The 21,190-nt window shown below is 26.1% G+C and overlaps 1 protein-coding gene and 1 pseudogene across 1 annotated transcript; both read right to left on the bottom strand.

The window, feature by feature from the left end:
- Nucleotides 1-3,965: 3,965 nt before the first annotated feature.
- LOC114170329 (GDSL esterase/lipase At1g71691-like) lies at nucleotides 3,966-5,815 on the bottom strand. Its single transcript, XM_085669371.1, has 5 exons — nucleotides 5,560-5,815; nucleotides 5,312-5,436; nucleotides 4,671-4,916; nucleotides 4,259-4,511; nucleotides 3,966-4,150 (listed from the first exon to the last, which is right to left on the bottom strand). The coding sequence occupies exons 1-5, from the start codon at nucleotides 5,813-5,815 to the stop codon at nucleotides 3,966-3,968; spliced, it is 1,065 nt and encodes a 354-aa protein (XP_085525497.1).
- Nucleotides 5,816-15,780: 9,965 nt separating this feature from the next.
- LOC114168689 (glutaredoxin-C9 pseudogene) lies at nucleotides 15,781-16,529 on the bottom strand (annotated as a pseudogene).
- Nucleotides 16,530-21,190: the final 4,661 nt, after the last annotated feature.

The raw sequence follows: 21,190 nt of genomic DNA, 5'->3' as shown, positions 1-21,190 counted from the left end.
CTATGTCGTGAATCCATTAGTGGTCTCTGATAATCAAATATATGAAAGATGTGCTCAAAAGGTTAAAAAAATGCAAAAGAAACTTTAGAAAAAGGTTTTCGGAAAGATAATGATTTTTATAAAATATCTATGTATAATTGAACTTTTTATGAATAAAATAATCAAGTTCATCTTTAGAACCACCTTTACTCTTAAACTATTTCTTTAGTCCTTACAATATATATATATATATATATATATATATATATATATATATATATATATATATATATATATGAATAAAGATATGAAGAGTTAGTATTAAATCAACTGATTTGCAACGATGGATTTATAGTTACATTCATGTTCCTTTTCAAAGAAATACGCTGATGTAAGAGCATAGATTTATAAAAACAGTTTAAAATTTTATCCCCTCTCTACATAGAAGATTTAGGTGGATGAAAGTACACTTTACAATTTTCTCCGTGTGCCATTTTCCTATATTAATACCATTATACATTATTTACCATATATAATTAATACTATTGTAATAATACAATATCCTTACAAATTATTATATGTTATTATTATTATTTATTTAATAATAATAATAATTTATAATATATATATATATATATATATATATAACAATTGATAATAATAAATATTTATTATATGTAGTAATTAATAATTATAATAATAAAAATATTACTAAAATTGAATATTTTTAACTTATTTACAAATTATTTAATTTTATTTTTCTTAGAAGGGTAGTTAGGTAATTTTCAAATTTTTATCTATTATAATTTTTTTTATCTATCACATTATTCAAATCATTCACTAACTCTCACAAAATTCATCTACAAATTCACTTACTTTACCTTCTAAATTCACTCAAAAAAACACATATTCATCCACTCAAATATATCCAAATTCATCTTCACACTTTTCCCCAAATTCATCCATTCAAAAGAACAAAGCCTAAAAGCAAAAAGAGAAGAGATACTATTTACATTTTATTATGTGAATTTGAGTGGAAAGGGTAGGAAAGAAAAAGGAGTGAGAGGGGGAGAGGGGGCCCTTCACTAAGACAGAAAGAAAAGATGATTTTGTGACATGTATGAGACTTTTACCCATTTAACCCTTATACATATGTTGACATAATAATTCTCATAATTAATGTGCATGTGAGCATAAACGTGGGAGAAACAATGGTTATACCTTAACAGATAATTGATTATGGGTGGTAACATAATTGATTATGTAACGAGACACACTTAGCATGATTAACACTTGTTTTAAAAAACAAAAATGTATTCTATTTGAATTCATTTTGGTCAAGCCCAAAAAGCACAATGTGTTTTTGATTTTACACTTGTGGTTATATTTATATAATAAAACATAATTATATGAATATACTTATCACTCTTTTTACAAAGCTTTTTAAATATTGTGTGAACTTATGACTTAAACGACAACATCATATATTATCATATATTAATGTTTTCACCTTTAGAATATTATAAGCAACTTAATTTAATACCTTATATATATATATATATATATATATATATATATATATATATACCTTTTATACTATAAGATAATTCTTATTTTTGTTGTCATGAAAGTTACACCTATCAAAATGTTTTTATAATATTTTTTTAAGGTTTTGTTGCTAAAGTTGTACATTAAATATACATAAATATAACTTTTTTTTATTATGTAGTCGTTATAAAGTATATATTTTTATAACAATGATATTATGACTGTTATTTTTTTACTCTCATCCTTTATTCCCTGACATGGCATACTATGGGTCATTGATCAATGTACCACTATCTTTTCCTTTAAAAGAATCAATATCTCACACTAAGTCACGTCAGAGAGTAAATGATGAGAATGAAAAATGGGAGTCAAACAATAATTTTCCATATTTTTAGGTATTGGATGTCATATTACAATTTTTAGTGTTTACAGATCACACAATTCAAAACATAAGCTTCTTATACATAATTTGTATCTCAATTCAATTACCATTCTAGCAAGTGTTTAGATGAGATAGTTGATTCCTATGTTCTCAGTTAACAATGGATGATAATAATGGAAGATATACACAAAAGATTAATATGGTTCAATTAAAGTATTAACACACTATAATCTATATCCACGAAAAAAATTCACCATGAAAAAAATATTACAACTCAAAGCTTCTCTCTTAGTGAACTATCTTAACTAATATTTTTTTTCTATTATTACAACTAATAGGGAAGTCATGTTAATACTACTTTCACAACTAAGCTCAAAGTGTCAAGCAGGTGAACTCTCATATGAAAAATGAAAGAAGTTATCATTAGATGTAGAATAAATAGTCTAAACCACTAAATACTCTAAAGATAAACACATTGAAGACTTACAAACTAATCAAGAAAAAAGATTTTGAAATATCATACAGTTTAAGAACCTTAACAATATTTTTATTAAGCCAATCTTCATGTTTACAAAAATATTTGGAATATATTTGGAATCAAAGAACCAATTCCATTTTTAGGAATGCAATAATTGATGGTGACAAAGTGTTCACTACAATCTAACTCAAAATATGGTCGTCAATAGTGTATAAAAATCCTAATACAAATGTTTCATAATTTTATTGGTGTTTGTGTCCAACCATGTGTCTACAACCTATGTGCATTTAGTAAATTAGGTTCTTTGGTTAGGTTGTTGGAAGGCTCTTTTCTCATCCCTATATTAGTAGACTAATATATTAACTGATGGGGTGGGGACAAGACTACATTGTTCTTTGTTACAATGGACTTAGAGTGAAATACTACCTATATATTGTGCTTGTGTTTCTTAAGATCATTTTGGAATTAGTATGGTAGGAACCTACCAAGATAGAAGGAAAATGTTTGTAGAGATGGGTTTTTTCTGGATTTGGAACCTATATTGTTGCATAGTCTTTTTGCTCATGATTTCTACGGGAACCAAAATTGCAATAAAAGTGGTACACCAAGTTTCTATTTGATCTCTCCTTTTTTTTTCTTTTGTTATATTAATGTAATTTTGTGAGAAACCAATATTGGAAGACAAAAATGTATGGTTAAGAATTGTTTAGTTGAAGGGAGACATTCCTCTTGGAGGCAAATTTTTTCTTTTTACTTCTTTGTATTTTATTTTATTTTTTGTATTTGGGTTGGGAAAACTTTACTGCTCCTTTTAATATATTTGCTTTTGCTGATAAAAAAAATTGATCTTTAAGAATATTACAATTCAATATATAAATTCTTGAATACATAATTCATATCTTCATTCAACTCCTTTACCACCAAGTGTTTGGGTTAGGTAGTTCTTATTATCTTATGAGTAAAAATCTTGATTTTCACATTACAATCTTTTACTTCTATTTCATTTCTTTTATATGATTTTCTTCATTGATAAACTTCTTATCCTAGTATGAATGTATGCCATCCATTTTTCCTTCTCTCCTCCTTTCACAACTACATTAAGAATGCCACCTAAATCTTTATTTGAATCACTTTTGTTTACATTTTTTTGTGCCTAATTTTTTAAAGTTAGAGTTCTATCCATTGCAAGCATCTAGACAAATAGTTAAAAATGTGTAGATACTAAGTTAATCCACCTTCTTTTGAAAGAAAAAAAAAACATTTATCTTTATTTCGCAATTGCTTGATAGAGTGATTGCTTGGTTAATTTACCCACCTTCCATATCTATTCATCATCCTCTACTTTCTCAAATTCTTGATCCTTATCCCTCTTAACACCTTCTCCCACTATTATATTTTCTTTTTCCTCTCTCATCTGTAAATCATATAACGTAAATTACTCAGTTTTCACTATTGATTTAGAAACAACACATTTAAGCAAAGTATAACATCTTTATCATACATAAAGAGAACGTGAAAAATAAATAATAAACAAAAAATTTTAATGATATATTTCAATAAGAACATGGTACAAATAGTTTAATGAGCGTGAATCAACTTTTGAATATTGTAAGGAAGGCATAATTGAGTTCCACTAAAACACTCATTTACATGTATTTTATTGGTAGCTTCAGTAGGGTGAGCAAAGTCAAAAAAATAATATTCATTCCGGTTTGCACAAGGTTTCCCTCCTTGGACACACGAGTCAAAAATATTTTTGAACCCTGAAAGCATAATAAAAAAATATCAGTTATGATCATAGAGGAATACAAAAAACTCACGAACTTCTTAATTCCTTTTTTTTCAAGAGATTAATGGTAGATGTTGTTTACCAAATTTTTCAGGGGAATTTCTTATTTTCTGGGAGAAGTTGTAATTATCCAAATTAACGAATAGTGAATGTGGGAGTTGGGTTTGCAACTCTTGTAGCTTCCCAGGAAGTTTATCTGAGTAGGGTTTAACCTTTTGATTCATATCTTCATTGCATTTTTGTGAATATGGTGTCCTTATAATAATTGTTGGTGTGCATCCAATTTGACCAATTCTACTTACCACAAACTTTCGAGCTCCAAGGTCATAAACTCTCTGGGGGGAAAAACGAAGGAAACACATTTTTCACATTCTTTGAGAAAAATTAAATAGTTATGGTATGTAAAATACTTATTTCAAAGGTGACATTAAAATATAACAATTACTATATGTGAGAAATCAAAGTATAATTCTAAACATTTATTAAAAGATTACCTTGATACGTGAAGTTAGTTGCTCAAGTAGGTAATCTGCATATTTTTCTGGATTTAATTTGTTATTGGTTTCATTTGGGTACTTGAAATAATTCAACATGTAATCATTAGATCCAATTGATAAGAGGTATATGGAATTGGCTAAGTAATGCCTTAGTTTTGTTTTGCTATGTATGCTTCTTGGAAGATCATTGACCACACTTAAGGTGAAGTATTCAATTTGTTTATCTAAAGATAAACAATCTCCCTTCATCAAAAAATAAAAATATCATGAGAAATAAATTGAAAGGAAATTTTTTATTTGAGTTAAATATATTTTTTATCCTTGAAACTATTTTTAAAACTTATATTTCTTTATAAACTAAACATATACCTATTTTGTTCATGTATTTTATGAAAGTTATGTAAAAAAGCATTTCGAATAAACAACACTTAAACTCTTTATCATATGTTAAATGCAGTTCCACAATGGACTACAATATAACTTCCATGTATCCGTTGCTGGAAGGATTTTACGTAACTTTCATTAATCGTAGAGATGGAATACATATACAACTTTTAATGACGAAACATATTTTTTTTAAAATAGTTTGAAGTCAAAAAATATATTGAATCATTTTATTTATTTATTTTGAATCTTACTGATCTAGTTGAATTCAAGATTCCACATGAGCCTGATGCATAGTTAATTCCAGTGACTACTTGATGTCTTTGAGACTTGGGCACACCCAAGTATGGAGGCGGCGTTGGCAAACCCAATCTAATTGCTACAAAAGACAATACATGCATAAAATTCCTAGTAATATTATTTTTCATGTTTACATGGAAACACAAAACATCAAACAAACAAAGACAAAAATAATGTTTCAAAAGAAAGGTGAAAAAGTTACCAAGAATATCAGCAATTGTTTTGCCATTGCTAAACCTTCCTGTGGAACAATTATTGAAGTCAATTCCATAGGGAAATTTATTTGCCTTGGCAAGTGTCTTGAGATTGTTGTTATTACCAGCGTCTACGGTTGAATCACCAAAAACGTAAAGAGCTGGAACAATCTTCTTTCTAGAATGTGAGGCATCAGCCAAGAATGCAAATTGCTGGATTATGAGTATGGAAATAACCCAAAGTTTTTTTAAGCTTATTTCCATTTTGTTTTCTTCTGGAGTAATTCAAGAATGCAAATAATGTCTTAAATAATGGTTTCTATGGTAAGCATTACTATTTGATAATGAAAAGTACAACTCAAATGTGTGTAGTTATCTCTCAGCTGCTTCATTGTCCAACTCTTGTTTTGTGCCCTAAGATTTTTTGCTATCCTTTCTTAAATTTGGTAAAGGCTAGCCAATTCTTCTTTATTTTTCCTTTTTCACATCTCTTCGGTTCCATCCCTGTTCTTTTCTTATTAATTTTAAAAGTTATATTTCTCATTTTTCTTTTGTATAAATATAGCTCCTATTAGTTAGAAGGTAGCTAGATATAGAATAATTCGATTCAATCAAATACATCTATAGTATTTTTTTCATTTTATAATCTGTCCATTTTAAATTATTTTTTGATCTAATAACAATTAATAGTAAGTGAAATATGTGTTTAGTAAATCATTATTTTCTTAAATTTATTTTTCTCATAATTATTTCTATGCACCTTTATTTTTTTTAAAATAACTTATATATATATTTTTTATCAGCAAAGAAAACTTTATATTTACAAATTGAGTACTTGGGGTACCAAATCCTTATACGTGATACTTACAATAGGTATTGTAATAGTATGTCCTTTAATTACATTTCTATATCAATCCTACAACGAGTATAATATATTTCAAGCAATTTGGTTACAAGAGAGAAATTTATGTTTTAGCTATTTTGCCAAACAATATGCCTAATACTTTAAATATTGTAGATAATTTATATTACAAAAGATGAGTCAACCTTGTACTATGCCAAATAGTGCATTATATATCTCGAGAAGATTATCCCAAAATTTCACAAAACAACACTTATGCAACACATATTAAAGTATTTTACTCTTTTGCTTTCCTACATTTTGGGGCACTTTATGGTGTAGAATTTTCTTAGTTTTTGTATTGTGTTCTCCACAATACATTAAGTTACTCATGCATAAGATTTTTTATAATTGGAATTATCATGTTTTTATTATGTTTATTTTTATCTTTTATTAGTATTTTTTATCATTACACTTTTAAATAATTAAGGGTCTATTAAATAATTTTAGAAAAGATAAGCATTTTATTTTTTATTAGATAATTAAGATTTTATTATATAATTTAGAATAGATAAGTATTTTATCTTGTATTAGATAATGAAAGTTTTATTTAATAAATTGGAAAAGATAATTATTTGGTTTATGTTGTAGATAAGTGAAAATCTCAGAGATTTAAGAAGTTATCAACATAATCAATTATAAATAGAATTGGTTACTTCAATTACAAATTCAAGTATAAATTTCAAGCTCAATCCAGTTTTGAAAGTCCTTAAATAGAAGGCTCAATAGAGTTAAAAATAAACCACCCATTTTGGGGAACCTCCCCTTTTGGGAGAGAGAGGGAACTTGATCTTTTGGAGGGAGAGGTGCAACGGCGGACCAATGAAGGGACACGGGGAGCCGTGGCGCCCCCAACTTTTTTTGAAATTTTTTTATTTATGTTATATGAAAATTATTTTATTTTTTATTTTTTAAATTATGTATAAGAAATTTGATTTTTTGGAATTTTTTAAATAATAAAAGTATATATCAGAAATCGATAAGAATTAAAATATGTATCTTTTTATTTATTTTACAAAATATAACATTTAATGCTAATAAATAATAAAGTATAAAATTAAATTTAATAAAAAATAAACAAATTTATTAAGATATTTTTTATTTTCTCTCTCACTGTTTTTTGAGTTTCTCATATATTGTACCTACTTTAGACTTTTACTTGTTTTCATTTTCTTTTGTTTATGAAGAAAAGAAAGTTGAACACAAATTCATTATTTTATGCTCTAATTTTTGTATGCTTTCTTCTATTATTGAAGAAATAATTAATTCTGTTTTTCTCAATTGATAGTGAAATATTAGTTTAATAATTAATATTATTTTTTATCTCATGAGCATGTGGTATATTCATTTTTATAAATATAGAAGAAAAAGCAATGCACTAAGTGTTTTTTAATAACTGGTTTTTAATTGTGACTTGATTATCATATATTTTTCTTTTATTAATTACGTATCGCAATTTTTATTTAGATTATGATAAATTATCTTTTAGTATTTTTTTTAAAACAAAGTATATTGATGAAGAAATAAAAGAATAAATTAATTATTTAAAAGTTGTAAAATGGAAGCTACCGTGAGGAAGAAAATAGAAAAAATCAATCTTTGACCAAAATAGAAAGTCAATTACATCTACTTGATTGATTTTTTAATCCATCTCGTCTTATTTTAACTCTTCTTGTTTCTACAACTATATTAGAAAGATAATTTTCTACAATGAAAATTATCAAAATAAGATTGTAAAATAAAACGGAAGATGAATTTTTTTGCTGACGATATGGTTATTTACATTAAAAACAAAATATAACTAAAAATTTTAGTATTGATTCAATTATTATTGAGTTCAATAATCTTATGGATTCATAATTAAATATATAAATTTTAAGTGTATTTTGGCACCCCCACAAATATTGAGCAAGATCCGCCAGAGGTGTATTCTAGAGGCTAGAAGCATTCATCATTATTTTTTTTCTAGTGTTCAGAATGTATACCTTTATTCACAAGGGTTTGACTTAATGTATCTTAATTCATTGTGATTTATGCTATTCAATATATTTCTTTTCCATTACTCTTGTGTTATATTACCATTCTTGACTGCATGAATTGAATTCTTGCATATTTATGGGTATCTAATCATTCGACACGATGTTAAAACCTATAATAGAATAGAATAACTAATTGATTGTGTATCTAGACATAGAGTACATCATTGATCATTCCTAACATCCAAATTTAAAGCTTAATGCAAAATTTTAATAAGAAAAGGTCTAAGACATTAGGATTTTTACTAATAAGTTTAGACTTGTCTTTAACGCATTAGGACTTGTTAGATAGTGGTATGAATGCTAGAGTAGGGTTTAGAGGTATATTATTTAATGTTTTTACATTGAATTAGATCATGAAACCCAACCTTGGTGAAGTCTCTACCATATATTTTAATTTCATAAATTTAATTTTCTTTCTATAATTCTGAATTATTTTATAAACAAAAAATTAATATTTTCATTACTTTAAAGTTCTTGGCCTTAATTAGTAAATAAACATAGTTTTTTTCTAAATAACACGACTCTCTTGGGAAAATGATCTCTCAACTTATCCACTCTATTACATGTACGATTTGGTACACTTGTCCATTTTTGTAAAAAGTTTTGGACACCATTGTCGGGAATTAGCGTTTTTTTTAGTCAATTGTGTTTTATTTCCCAAGTTTGACTTAAATTGTTTATATATTTTTCTTTCTATTTTTATGTATAATTTAATTTTTATATAAATTAATTGTTACTATTAATATGTACCTTCTAGTGTTTCCTTATTTTATATAGGTGAGATAGAGAAATAGCATACCAAAAGCACCAACCAAGTGTAATAATAAAAGCATCGAGCTAAAAGACTTTAAAGAAGTGCTTATCGGCAGACAACTCATTGTGTTCTAAGTTTTTAAGTATTTTTCTAAGTTTATTTTTTATTTAAATTTTATTTTTCTTTATTGTTTTCTTGTTTGGTAGTATTTTAATTTGTGTATGGAAATGCTTAGTTATTAAATTGTTTCTGAACTTGTTCTAATCATGTCTTCAAATTTTATGATTTGAATGTTTGGATGGTCAACTGAGTTAGAATATGTTTTAGCAAGGATTTTCTTGTCTAACAATTGCACATATTTTGAGACAACTTATGGCAAACATAGATTGTAACAATTTGGTATGTTTTTATTTAGTCAATCCTTGTTCAGTGTGAGAATATGACCAGAATTTTTGATATTTGAGTGTGGAAACATCTGAGTGTTGTGAGCTTTAGAGTAGAGAGCTATGTGGAAAGTAGCTATTACCATGAAAATGATTTTTTCCTGATTCTTGTTAATATAATCACATAAATGGTTAGGGGAGATAAAAGCAATTATTTATGATTCATGTGTTTAAAGCTACTTGGACAAATAATCAATCCTGATGTGTTAATCATATGTTGTTAACCTTTTTTAGCCTAATTATTTCATTCTTTTACCTTTAGCCTTTAGAGAAAAAATATCTTGTCCCACGCCTTAGCCAAGAAGAACAAGTTAATATTGAGTAAAATAAAGGTATGAAATCATATCAAATTGGGGAAGAGCATAAACATCTTACCAGGGTATGAGATTGGATAAGTTTGGTGTAGAGTATTAATACCCTACTACAAAAAAGTAAATTTCATACATACATACATACATACATACATACATACATACATATATATATATACCTTCATTTGTATCTCCAAGATATTTTTTGTCTTATTATAACTTTTGTGCGTTATGTTCAAATGATGTATGTCAATTAAATATTTTTTATGTCTCAATTTGAATATTTCTACTCTTTTCAAATATTTTTATTTATTCTATATCTTTTTTCACGTAAAAATATTTAACACTCTCAATTTAAGTGTTCAATAGTGCAAGTCTTTCATTTACTAGGTTATATAAAACATTTATCTTCTTTATTCTATTATTATCAATTTTTGTTTCATTTGACGAACTCTTTTGATATTTGAACAGTTTTCTTAGATATCTAAGGTATTTTTCATCTTATCATACCTTTAATTATAATTTTATTTTCTTTTGTATGATTTGATTCAGTGGTATGTCAAATTGTATCTAAAATACACATTTGATAATTGTTTTAATATTTTTATTTGTTATTTACTTTTATCATGTAGAATACTGTTTTGATAGTTTTTATAATTGATTTTAGGTGTATATGTTCTTAGAGGCTAGGTAGTGCTTGGTGAAACCACAACTACTCATGTGCGTGAACACACACTTCAAAGGCTAGGTAGTGTTTGGCAAGGCCCAAAATATTGATGTGCCTGAGCAAATGGCTCAAGATGATATACAAATATATGTAGCATTTATATATGTGAAAGGCCTTATAAAGCCTTGATTAGTGGTTAAAATCTACTTATGTATGTGCGTTCTGGGTAGGGATGACTATATGTGTAGTGGTGTAGACAACATAAGATGAGGGTTGTAAAAGGATTATCTTGACTTTAATAGTTTCTTAATACCATATCGAGAAGAGTGGTTATATGGTGAGAGTGATAGGAGGTTCCAATGGATCAGATAGTCACACACAATTTACCTTGTTAAAAGGGGAATTAGGTTGGTGGTTCTCCCAATTCTTGTCTAACAGAACAACTGGTAAGGTTGTTACTCCCTAAATTTTTTTGGGCTGACAGAACCATTGGTAAGGCTATTGATAGGTGCATGATCCTAGTTGTCTAGTCCTTGGTCTTAGTCTTCCAAAAGTGAGTCTTGTTTTTTGTGCATGGTATGAGTACATGTTGTGATGCGTGATGATGTAGATGAATAGATGTTTATGATGCTTAAAAGCATGGATGATCAAGGTGATAGAGGTTCCATAGTGATACTACATTTGTATGTATGTTTGTTGTGATGCTAATCTTTTTAAAAGTTAGATTATCCATGTGTTTGTGGTTTATGGTTTCCATTTGCAATGACCGTGTTGGCACATGTGAGCAAAAAAAATAACAAGTGTCGAGGATGTTGTGCGGTAAAGACAATAACAAAATGTTCCTTTAGGGTGTGTTCACTTGGGGGAATGAATTTGGGAGAGAGTGTGAAGATGAATTTGTATGGATTTGGGTAGATGAATTTGTGTGTTATTTTGAGTGGATTTAGAGGGTAAAGTGAGTAGATTTGGAGATAAATTTTATGAAAGTTAGGGAAAGATTTGATTGATATGATGGATAAAATAAATTGTAAAAATAGATAGATTTAAAAAATTACCAAAATACCCTTAATGAAAAAAAAGAGAATAATTTTGTAATTTAATGTTATAAAAATAATTATAAATAATTAATACGATTTAAAAGAAATATTAAAATTATATAAATTTTAAAATAAAATAATTTTTTTATGAATATAAAAAAAATATACAAATATATATATATATATATATATATATATACACACGAATGGATCTTTGGTATTATCTCGCAAATCCATCACTGCAATCAATCACAAATCATCTCTATCGAACACAAAATAAATTTTATATCCATCTCTCCAAATCAGCTTATTTATTGAATCTCTTCAAACGAATACATCCTTAGTATAGTTAGAAATTTTTAATACAAGGTCATGTTTATTCCTCCAAAATACTTTATGTATAAAACTTGTTTCTATTTTATAAAACTTTTATGTTTGTTAAGGAATGAATATAGTTGTATAAAGCTTGTTTTAGAAGATATTTGTTTAGTTCAAATAAAATTATTTATTTGATCTTATAATGAATATATAACTTCAATATTAAATACTCTATCTTCTTAGATAATTGTTTTATTTCTTATTATTATTGTATTTGACATGTGTGTATAAAATATTGCTAGTTCAATTAAATAAACCAAGATTGATATAAAAACTTAGTTTATTTTATTACTGCATATTTTTTCTTATGAGTATTGATGTTTAGTAAACCTTGCTAGGAAAAATCACTTTATCTTATTATATAAGTATTTAATTGTTAGGATTTTAAATTGTGTGTATAAGAACTTATGAATTTCAGTGTAAATAGAGCAAGTTGTAAAATATTACGTGACTTTTAAATACCTACAAACTCTTACATACATAAAACGCTGATTTTGTTTTTTTATTTGTTTTTGAAACTAGTTTTATTATATTGATATATTACGATATAAATTTTTAAGATCCATTTTTTTATTTAAATTCATATTTTAAATAAAAAAAAATTAATAATCTTATTTAAAAATTATAAAAAAAAATAATTTTAAGCATATATGAGAACTCACAAATTTAAAAATAATCCATGAATATTTTTAGATAAATATTTAACTCTAGTGATGGTAATAAAACAAACTTTGTTATGGAATGAGCTGCTATCATTCATCTCTACATAATATGTAGTCTCACTTCAAAAAATTATATCAATAAAATAAAAATTTAAATTAATTATAAAACTTCTCAATCAACAATAAAATAAAAAAGTCATATTTTATTGATGTATTTGGTTACTGAATAATAGGATAATATCTTAATCACTAAATAAAACTGGTTTCATACCTGATTGCATAATCATACACAGTATTAAATTGAGAAGTAGTTCCCATAAAATAAGAATACAGAAGTTGTTGCTACAATATTACAATAATTATTGATTGAAGATGCAAACATAGATTATGGTTTTTTTCTGTGTTGTCGGTGGTAGATGAAGTTAAAATTAACAGTGTGTACACAACGCACCAAATTGTCCTTCTGATTCTATTACCAGAAATCACGTTGGTGAGACCCACACAGCAAAATGTCGAACAAGATGCAAGGGTCCCTAGCTGAACGAATACGTACACAATTATTTAATTTTATTTTCTATTAACAATGATATATGACTTTTCTCATTTCTTATTAAACAAATAACGGGCAAAATAAGTATTATTTATTTTTAATGTGATAAAAAACTTATCTTTCTAAAATATATATAAAATTTTCCTCTTTTTATCCATATTTAACTTTTAACTATATATCCTTTAAATAATTTTTTTAAGTTAAAATAATTACTTTATCAATTCTACTGTTATCTTTCTAAATTTAATACTTTTAAAAATTTAAATATTTTTTAATTGTAAAATTACCATTAAAATAAATAAAAATTATTTACAATAAAATTATAAAAATTATTTATATTTAATTTTATAATTATAATAATAACAATAATAATAATTTTATTATTTTTTATTATCTTAAAAATACAATAATAAAATTAATTAATTTTATTCTAACTTTGTTAATGATTAAACTAATTAAATATATGTTTAACGTTTATTAATTTTTGTATATTTTTAAATAAAATATTAATATTAATATATACTTAATTTTGAGATGAGTCTTTAATTATTTATTTATTAATTTTAAAAGTCAAAAGTATTTAATAAAAGATTATCTATATATTAATATTAATTTGTTATTTAATAAATACATATGACAGTTATTAAAATATAAATATATAATTAATTTTTAAAAATTCAAAACGAAACTAATATTTATATATTAAAATTATAATATTTTAATTGAACTAAAAAAATGAAATATCAATAATAATTGTATTCAAAGAAATTATTTAATTTTTTATTTATTTAATATTTAGTTATTTTTCTTTCATAATTTATCTTTTTAAAAGTATTATTTCAAATCGAGCTGACATTTTTTTCTAATATTTTAAGTTAAAATATTATCTTTATGCATTGAGAATCCAAAATATATCATTTTTATTTTTTTCGTCCAACATCTTCCATATAGTAATAATATAAACTCAAGAAAAATGATTCCCTAAAAAGTAAAGTATTTATAATATAAAGAATTAAATATATATATATATATATATATATATATATATATATATATATATATATATATATGATTTGTTGTTAATTATTTCAAGTGTCACAAAGATTTGTTGTTAAACTATATCTGTGATTTGATTTTTGTTAATTATTTAATTCGTTGCTTTTTTAGTTTTTTTATCTTTTCTGTAATTCTAGTTAAGAAATTCTAGGGAAATTTCAATTTTAGTTTAATCCTAAATTTTCAAATATTTATTTTTATTTTTAATTTTACATGTTAATTGACTAATTTAAGTTTTAATAACATTGTAAATAAATATGTCGGAATCAAATTAAAAAAAACTGGAAAATTAAAAGTTATAATTTTTTTTACAATATGATATTGAAATAAAAAATAGAGAAATTAAAATGATGATCCAAGCTTAGAGGGGATCAAGTAATTTAAAATGATGAATTCAAAGTTTTTTTATTTGCTTACCTACACTTGCACCCTCCAAAAATGGCTGAAGTCAAAAATGGAAGCTTCCTTGTAGCAGTACAGCACAAATAGAAAAAAAAAATGTGACAGAATGAAAAAGGCCACTGTAATCAATAGTTTATTTCTAACCTACCTCATCACAATCTTTTGGGTATATGTATTTAAAGTCACAACAAATATATGAATATGTATAATCATCAACAACGTAAATCAATCAACTGTGTTAAATACTGTAAAAGAATATTGATGATAATTCTATCATATGACATATAAAGAAAATATATGTAGACTTTACGTAATATATTATTAAAATTTATATAGTTATTATTTTTTATTATAAATATGAATTTCTTGTTATTTAGAATGTCGTTTTATTTATAAATTAAAAAAATAATAAGAATATAATTTCATTAAAATAGTTATACACTAAACCTCCAAACAGACAAAGTATTAAAGAATGAAATTAATATATTTTATTATTTTTTATGATATTAACCCTAGAGTTTGAAAACTAAACAATAATAGCTGATATTGATATATATATATATATATATATATATATATATATATATATATATATATATATATATTCAAACAATTTATATTTTTTTTAATTAATAACCCATCTATCACGTATAATAATTTTTTTAATCTTATTCATAATAATAGTAATAATATATTAAATTGATAAACTATTAATGTGAAATGTGTTTAAATAATATTGTAAAAACGATTTCAAAACTTATTTATGAATTATGAACTTAATTTACAGACAAACATGAGTGATATGAACACTTTTTACGTTAAAATGACAAATAATTTGAGATGTTGATCTGTCACTTTGGTATATAAAAATTTAGTAGTTAAATGATTTCGACTTCGAAGTATGTGCATATACATATAAGTACAAAATCTGTTATCTGATGACGCGTCATTTTATTTTGTTGTATTCTATCATAACTTTAACCATTAGTCTAATGGGAGTCCCCTCCACTGTAAGTAAACAACTCTGCATTTCTGAAACATCATATGAAATTTCTGAACTTTCTGTATCAAATTCTAGACATCGAAAAACACAATTTTTTTCATTACATTATTTTTTTCTTTTTTTTTCCCAAAGAGAAGGAATCAAGATGTACCCAAAATGAACATATATTAATGAATAAGAAAAAGGAATTAAGTAAGAAAGAAAATGGAAAAAACTAAAGCCATAGAGCTCGTGCTTCTTTGAGTATCGGAACCAATTCCCCAGAAATATGAGTGGCCATAAGACGATCCAATCCACCAAACAATTTCCCACCAATAAAAACTGCAGGAAACTGCATGCTGTTTTCGTTGCTACCCACAATTGCTTCCAACTCTCTAATCACAGCCACTTCGTCCTTCTCCTCAACCTCATGCATGGCGGGGTTCACCCCAAGACCCAGAAGCAACCGCTTCACCACGTGGCTCATGCAGCAACCGCGCCTGGCGAAGACTATAACCGCGTTCTCTAAGACCATGTTTGACACCATTTTGGTTGAAACAAAGGAAGTGTTATTAGTGTTGTTGATAGAACTAGTGAAGTGAGTGGTGGTGGGGGAAGATGAGATGAGAGGTTGCCATGACCTATAAGGAATTGCTTGTTGCATGATGTTTTACTTTTGAGGAAATTAATGATTGGTAGAGAGAGAAAACAAGAACAAGAAGAAGAAGTAGAAGAAGAAATGAAGATGTTGTGTGAGTTTGAGGTTGTTGGATTTTGGCTATGGAGGGTGAATATAAATGGGGAAAGGAAGAGAGAGTGGGGTGAGTTGTTGATGATTTGAAAGGGTCATTAGCTTGTAACGTCAACGACAAATAAGGTTATTATTATTATTTTATTTTCTAAGTTTCTAAGATTACGCGGTGTTATTTGGTCGTCTCACGTTTGAGGTTATGTCACTTCATATATTTTTTTTTCTTAATTTTATTTTCTACGTCGTGGTTTTGGACGGCCATCCCCACCTGGCCCTTTTGCAACATCCCACTCTGCAAAACACTGCTGCCAGTGTTGGACTAAATGCTCTGCAACATTTTCCTCCCATGTGTATCATTACATTTAAATAAAATAGAAAAATGCAACTAAGAATATAATATTATAAGTCATTCGTACTTGAATCAAGGAAGAACAAATGAGGAAATTATTTAAACATTATAAAATAATTCATTTAGTGATTTTTAAGACACTTTCATATATACTATGGATTAAGTGTCAAGTTAGATATTTAAAGTTAGATATTTAGAGATGGTCTAATAATTATTTAATCAATAGTAAATTTTTAGAAAGTATTTTATTGGTGTCAATATTATAGATATAAAAGAGTCTAAAATAACAAACATATAGATCAAATAAATTAATTTCGATTGACTTGAAAATTAAGATTTATTTTATTAATATTTTTTTATAAAATTGATATTATACTTAGTTATCTCTGGATGTGCAAAACTATAAATATATAAATAAAGCTGCTAGCTAAGTATAGTTTTCTTGATGATATATAAATAAATTTGTTTGAAGAGAATTAATGTTACTCTGATAATTACTGTAATACATACTATCTTAAAACAATAATAGAAAGAAGGAAGATGGTAATAAGATGAATTGAAATTGTGGGAGGAAAACAATAGAAAAAAGACGTGAAGAAGTGCATAGCGAGACACGTTATTAACAAAGGAAAGCGACAACTTATGCGTCATAGGCCCGTGGCATGACATAAGGGTGTGGGACCCACCACGTGGTAAGATTAAGTTCTATCCACTAATGACGTCATGTATTGTTGTCTACCATCCGGACATGACATGGTCATACCCAAACTATTATATCCTGTTAAAAATAATTATTAATTAACCTTATTTTTATATATGTATAATCTTATACCAATTATTTATTTACTTATTTCAATGATATTTCATAATCAATAAAAAATTGTACTTATTTTATTTTTCAAAATTATTGTAATGAGTTGTTTGTGGAATATAAATAGATTTAATGCATGTATAAAATACATTTAATGCATTTTTTATTATCAAGTTAACTCAATCATAAAAAAAATTTACAACAACTATTTTCTATTTAAAACCTATATAAAGTCATTTAGAAAAAGTAGAGAAAACTCATTAAAATGTTTTCAAAATTTTGTATGCTTCGAACAAATTTTATAAGAACATTGTTTATGTTTATCTCTAACATATTAGAAGTTAGTGTCCAATCTTGTAAACATGAAGACATTATCACTCTTTATGATAAAAAAATGGTCTTTAAAATTTTCTCCTTTTAAAAATTAGACTAAACAAAAAAAAATCAATTTCTTTATGATAATAGCATATAAATAGAATTGATAAAGAGAAAATTGTACAAAGTATTTCATACTAGTTAAGATAAAACGATTCTATGTCCAGTTGTTAATCTCTCCTAAAAGAGAGATCAACCAAACACTAAAATAAAATGAATATTACAATCAAGTAAGAACAATTTAGGAAAGAAAACACATCTCTTAAAGCTCCAAGCAATGAAAGACACCTCCTTGAATCCACGAGGGATGAACATCTACTTTGAGTCACACAAATGATGAACAACTTTACCTAGCACCAACAGGAACACTTTATTACCTAAGATCACACTTTGTGAAATTTACATGCTCCACCCACACTATGTTTCTCAAAAGCTTTTCATAGAGATTTCTCATGTACTCAAACTTCTCTTACTTCTTCATGAGAATTTGCCTCTTTATTTATAAAAGTTATTTTCGAAATTAGGGTTAGAATATGAAAAACCAATTTATAACTATAACTAATAATCGATTATTATAAGCAAAAATTGATTATTACTGTAACATTTTTTGAAAATATTTTTTCTCAAGTGATAATTGATTATCACTATATAAAAGGATTGTTTTCCCTTAAGTGTTTCAATATTGCTGCTTGGATTATGTCTTTTGATTCTTGATCTACTAATTTCACTATCTTAATTAGGATACATAGATTACATGGCTTAAAAAACTTAAATTATAAGTCTTTAATGTAACTCTTGAATCCAAACATTCTTTAAGTCTTCAACATTTCTCTATAAATCTTCATCATCATCAATAAGACTTCAATTTTTCTTCATTTATCATCATCATCATCATCAAAACATTACTTGTCTTCAAGATTGAGAATAAGATATTCATCTTCTTCTTTAATCAACAATCTCCCCCTTTTTTTATGATGATCAAAATATCTTGAAGTCTTTTTTGATTTCTTACGCTTAGAGTTCTTTAACATTCAAAAGAGAGAGTTAAGCATATCATGATAAGATAAACCACAATCACTTATATTTATTTTTCCCTTAAGCATTCAAAGGTTAACTTACCATTTTAATCACAAATGCTTTTAAATTTTCTCCTCTTTTATCATAATAAAAAAAAAAATAGGTTAATAGATAAACCCCCTACATGTAATATTCCCCCTTTTTAGGACTCCCCTTAAATGCAAATTGATTCTAAACAACAAAGAAAATAAAAGTTTATCAAAGAAGGAAAGGTAAAAAAAAATCTCCAACAAACTAGTTTGCATTTATGAAGTATCTAATTAACATTGGTCTAAATTTTAAAAAACTCAACCAAACAGTCAAAATATTTAAAAATCGCACCCAGCTTAGCAAGATAATCGATTATGACTAATGATAATTAATTATTTGCTCATTCTAAAAAAATCAGAAATATGTTTATTCGGTAATAATCGATTATAGGATCAAAGAATCAATTATTCCAAGAGTTAATCAAATTCTGAACAATGGTGAATAATCGATTGTTGCTTAAAATTATCGATTATTGCTGAAACAACTAAAAAGTTATTTCAATTTAATAATCGAATATCAAGTGGTGATTTTTGAAAAACCAGAAAAAGTAATTTCAATATTAAGTTGTGGTTTTTGAAAAACCAGAAAAAATGATGATTTTCACAATCTAAGACACAATACTAATATGTAATATGCCTAAGTCTTTTCTAAGAAACCAAAAGTTTGGTGAATATATTGGGTCTTGAACATCTAAAGAGACTTCCTTGATTTTGAAATAACCTACAATGTAGAAAAAAAAATTGGTTTCCAAAAACTTATTTAGGTTAGAAACAAGTTAGTTAATTGCAGGGACCCAAGCATATATTCCATTTGGAACATCAAAATGTTTAATTCTACATTTGTTAGACGTGTGTCTCTTTGGCATACAATAGAAACATGTTATACAATTAATATTCCTAGAATAAGACTTGCATTTTTCTACCCATATCCTACGCGATCTTCTACTCTCATTCTTAGCAACTTTCTTAATTTTATGAAAAACTTTTTTCTTAATTTCTTTTTCAACATTTTTTAACTTTAGAAGCATTAACAAGAGATTTTTCAAGATTACTAATTTTTAATTCATGTTCCTTGCAATATTCACATTCAACATATACATTTCTACCATCCTCTAAAATTGATATTTTGCTTTTTAAAATTTCTTCTTCTTCCAAAGATTTTTCAAAATTCTTTTGCAAAGATTTATATTCTAATTTTAATTTACTATGTGCAAAATTTAATTTTTCCGATTTATAATATAATTCTTGAAAGGGTTAAATATGTTTTTAGTCCTTTAACTTTCAGTGAATTTTGGAATTAGTCCATTTCGAAACTTTGGACTAATTTAGTCCTTCATCTTTCGAAATACGTGGATTTAGTCCTTTTAATAAAATTTTGTTAGGTTTATTTGATGTTTCATACGCATTTCAGGATTGTATTTGAGTTGTTTATATTGTTTGATACATTTATGCTTTAATGTTAAGTCAAATACTGTTATGAAACAAGCTTGAAATGTCAAACAAAATTAACAAAATTTGATTAAAAGGATTAAATCCACGTATTTCGAAAGATGGAGGACTAAATTGGTCCAAAGTTTCGAAATGGACTAATTTCAAAATTCACTGAAAGTTAAGGGACCAAAAACATATTTAACCCTTCTTGAAAAGCATTATATAGTTCATCATAATTTTCATTATTATTATTAACACTTACTTGGCTTCCAGAAGATTTGTGATCAACCATTAAGCAAATATTTGCTTCTTTATCTACGTTAGTAAATCTTGATGAAGAGCTTGAATCGTTCTCCTCCCATTTATTTTTCTTGAAGAACTTTTTGCTCTTCTTCTCTTCACTCTTTTTACCATCTAGGCAGTCGCCTTTACGTGTCCTACTTCTTCACACTTGTAGCACATAAAATTAGAGGAGGATCCTTGATTCTCCTTTTTACTATTCTTGAATTGTTCTTTACCATTTCCCTTCATGAACTTGGTGAACTTCTTCATCATGAGACTCATATTCTCATTGTTAGAGTCATCATCTTCTTTGGGACTCTTGCTATTGAAAACCTCGGATTTAAAAGCCACA

The sequence above is a fragment of the Vigna unguiculata genome, chromosome 11 (genome assembly GCF_037176805.1).
Source record: "Vigna unguiculata cultivar grain cowpea cultivar isolate G323 ecotype 2 chromosome 11, ASM3717680v1, whole genome shotgun sequence".
Classification (NCBI taxonomy): domain Eukaryota; kingdom Viridiplantae; phylum Streptophyta; class Magnoliopsida; order Fabales; family Fabaceae; genus Vigna; species Vigna unguiculata.
The sequence above is the reverse complement of the archived record's forward strand: the minus strand, read 5'-3'. Positions and strand labels throughout refer to the sequence as shown.

Excerpts from the sequence above, each read along its gene's own strand:
- LOC114170329 (XM_085669371.1), bottom strand. The coding sequence starts at position 5,815 with ATGGAAATAAGCTTAAAAAAACTTTGGGTTATTTCCATACTCATAATC. Across the intron at positions 4,512-4,670 it reads AACTAACTTCACGTATCAAG|AGAGTTTATGACCTTGGAGC; the intron begins GTAATCTTTTAA and ends TTTTCCCCCCAG. Across the intron at positions 4,151-4,258 it reads AAATTCCCCTGAAAAATTTG|GGTTCAAAAATATTTTTGAC; the intron begins GTAAACAACATC and ends TTATGCTTTCAG.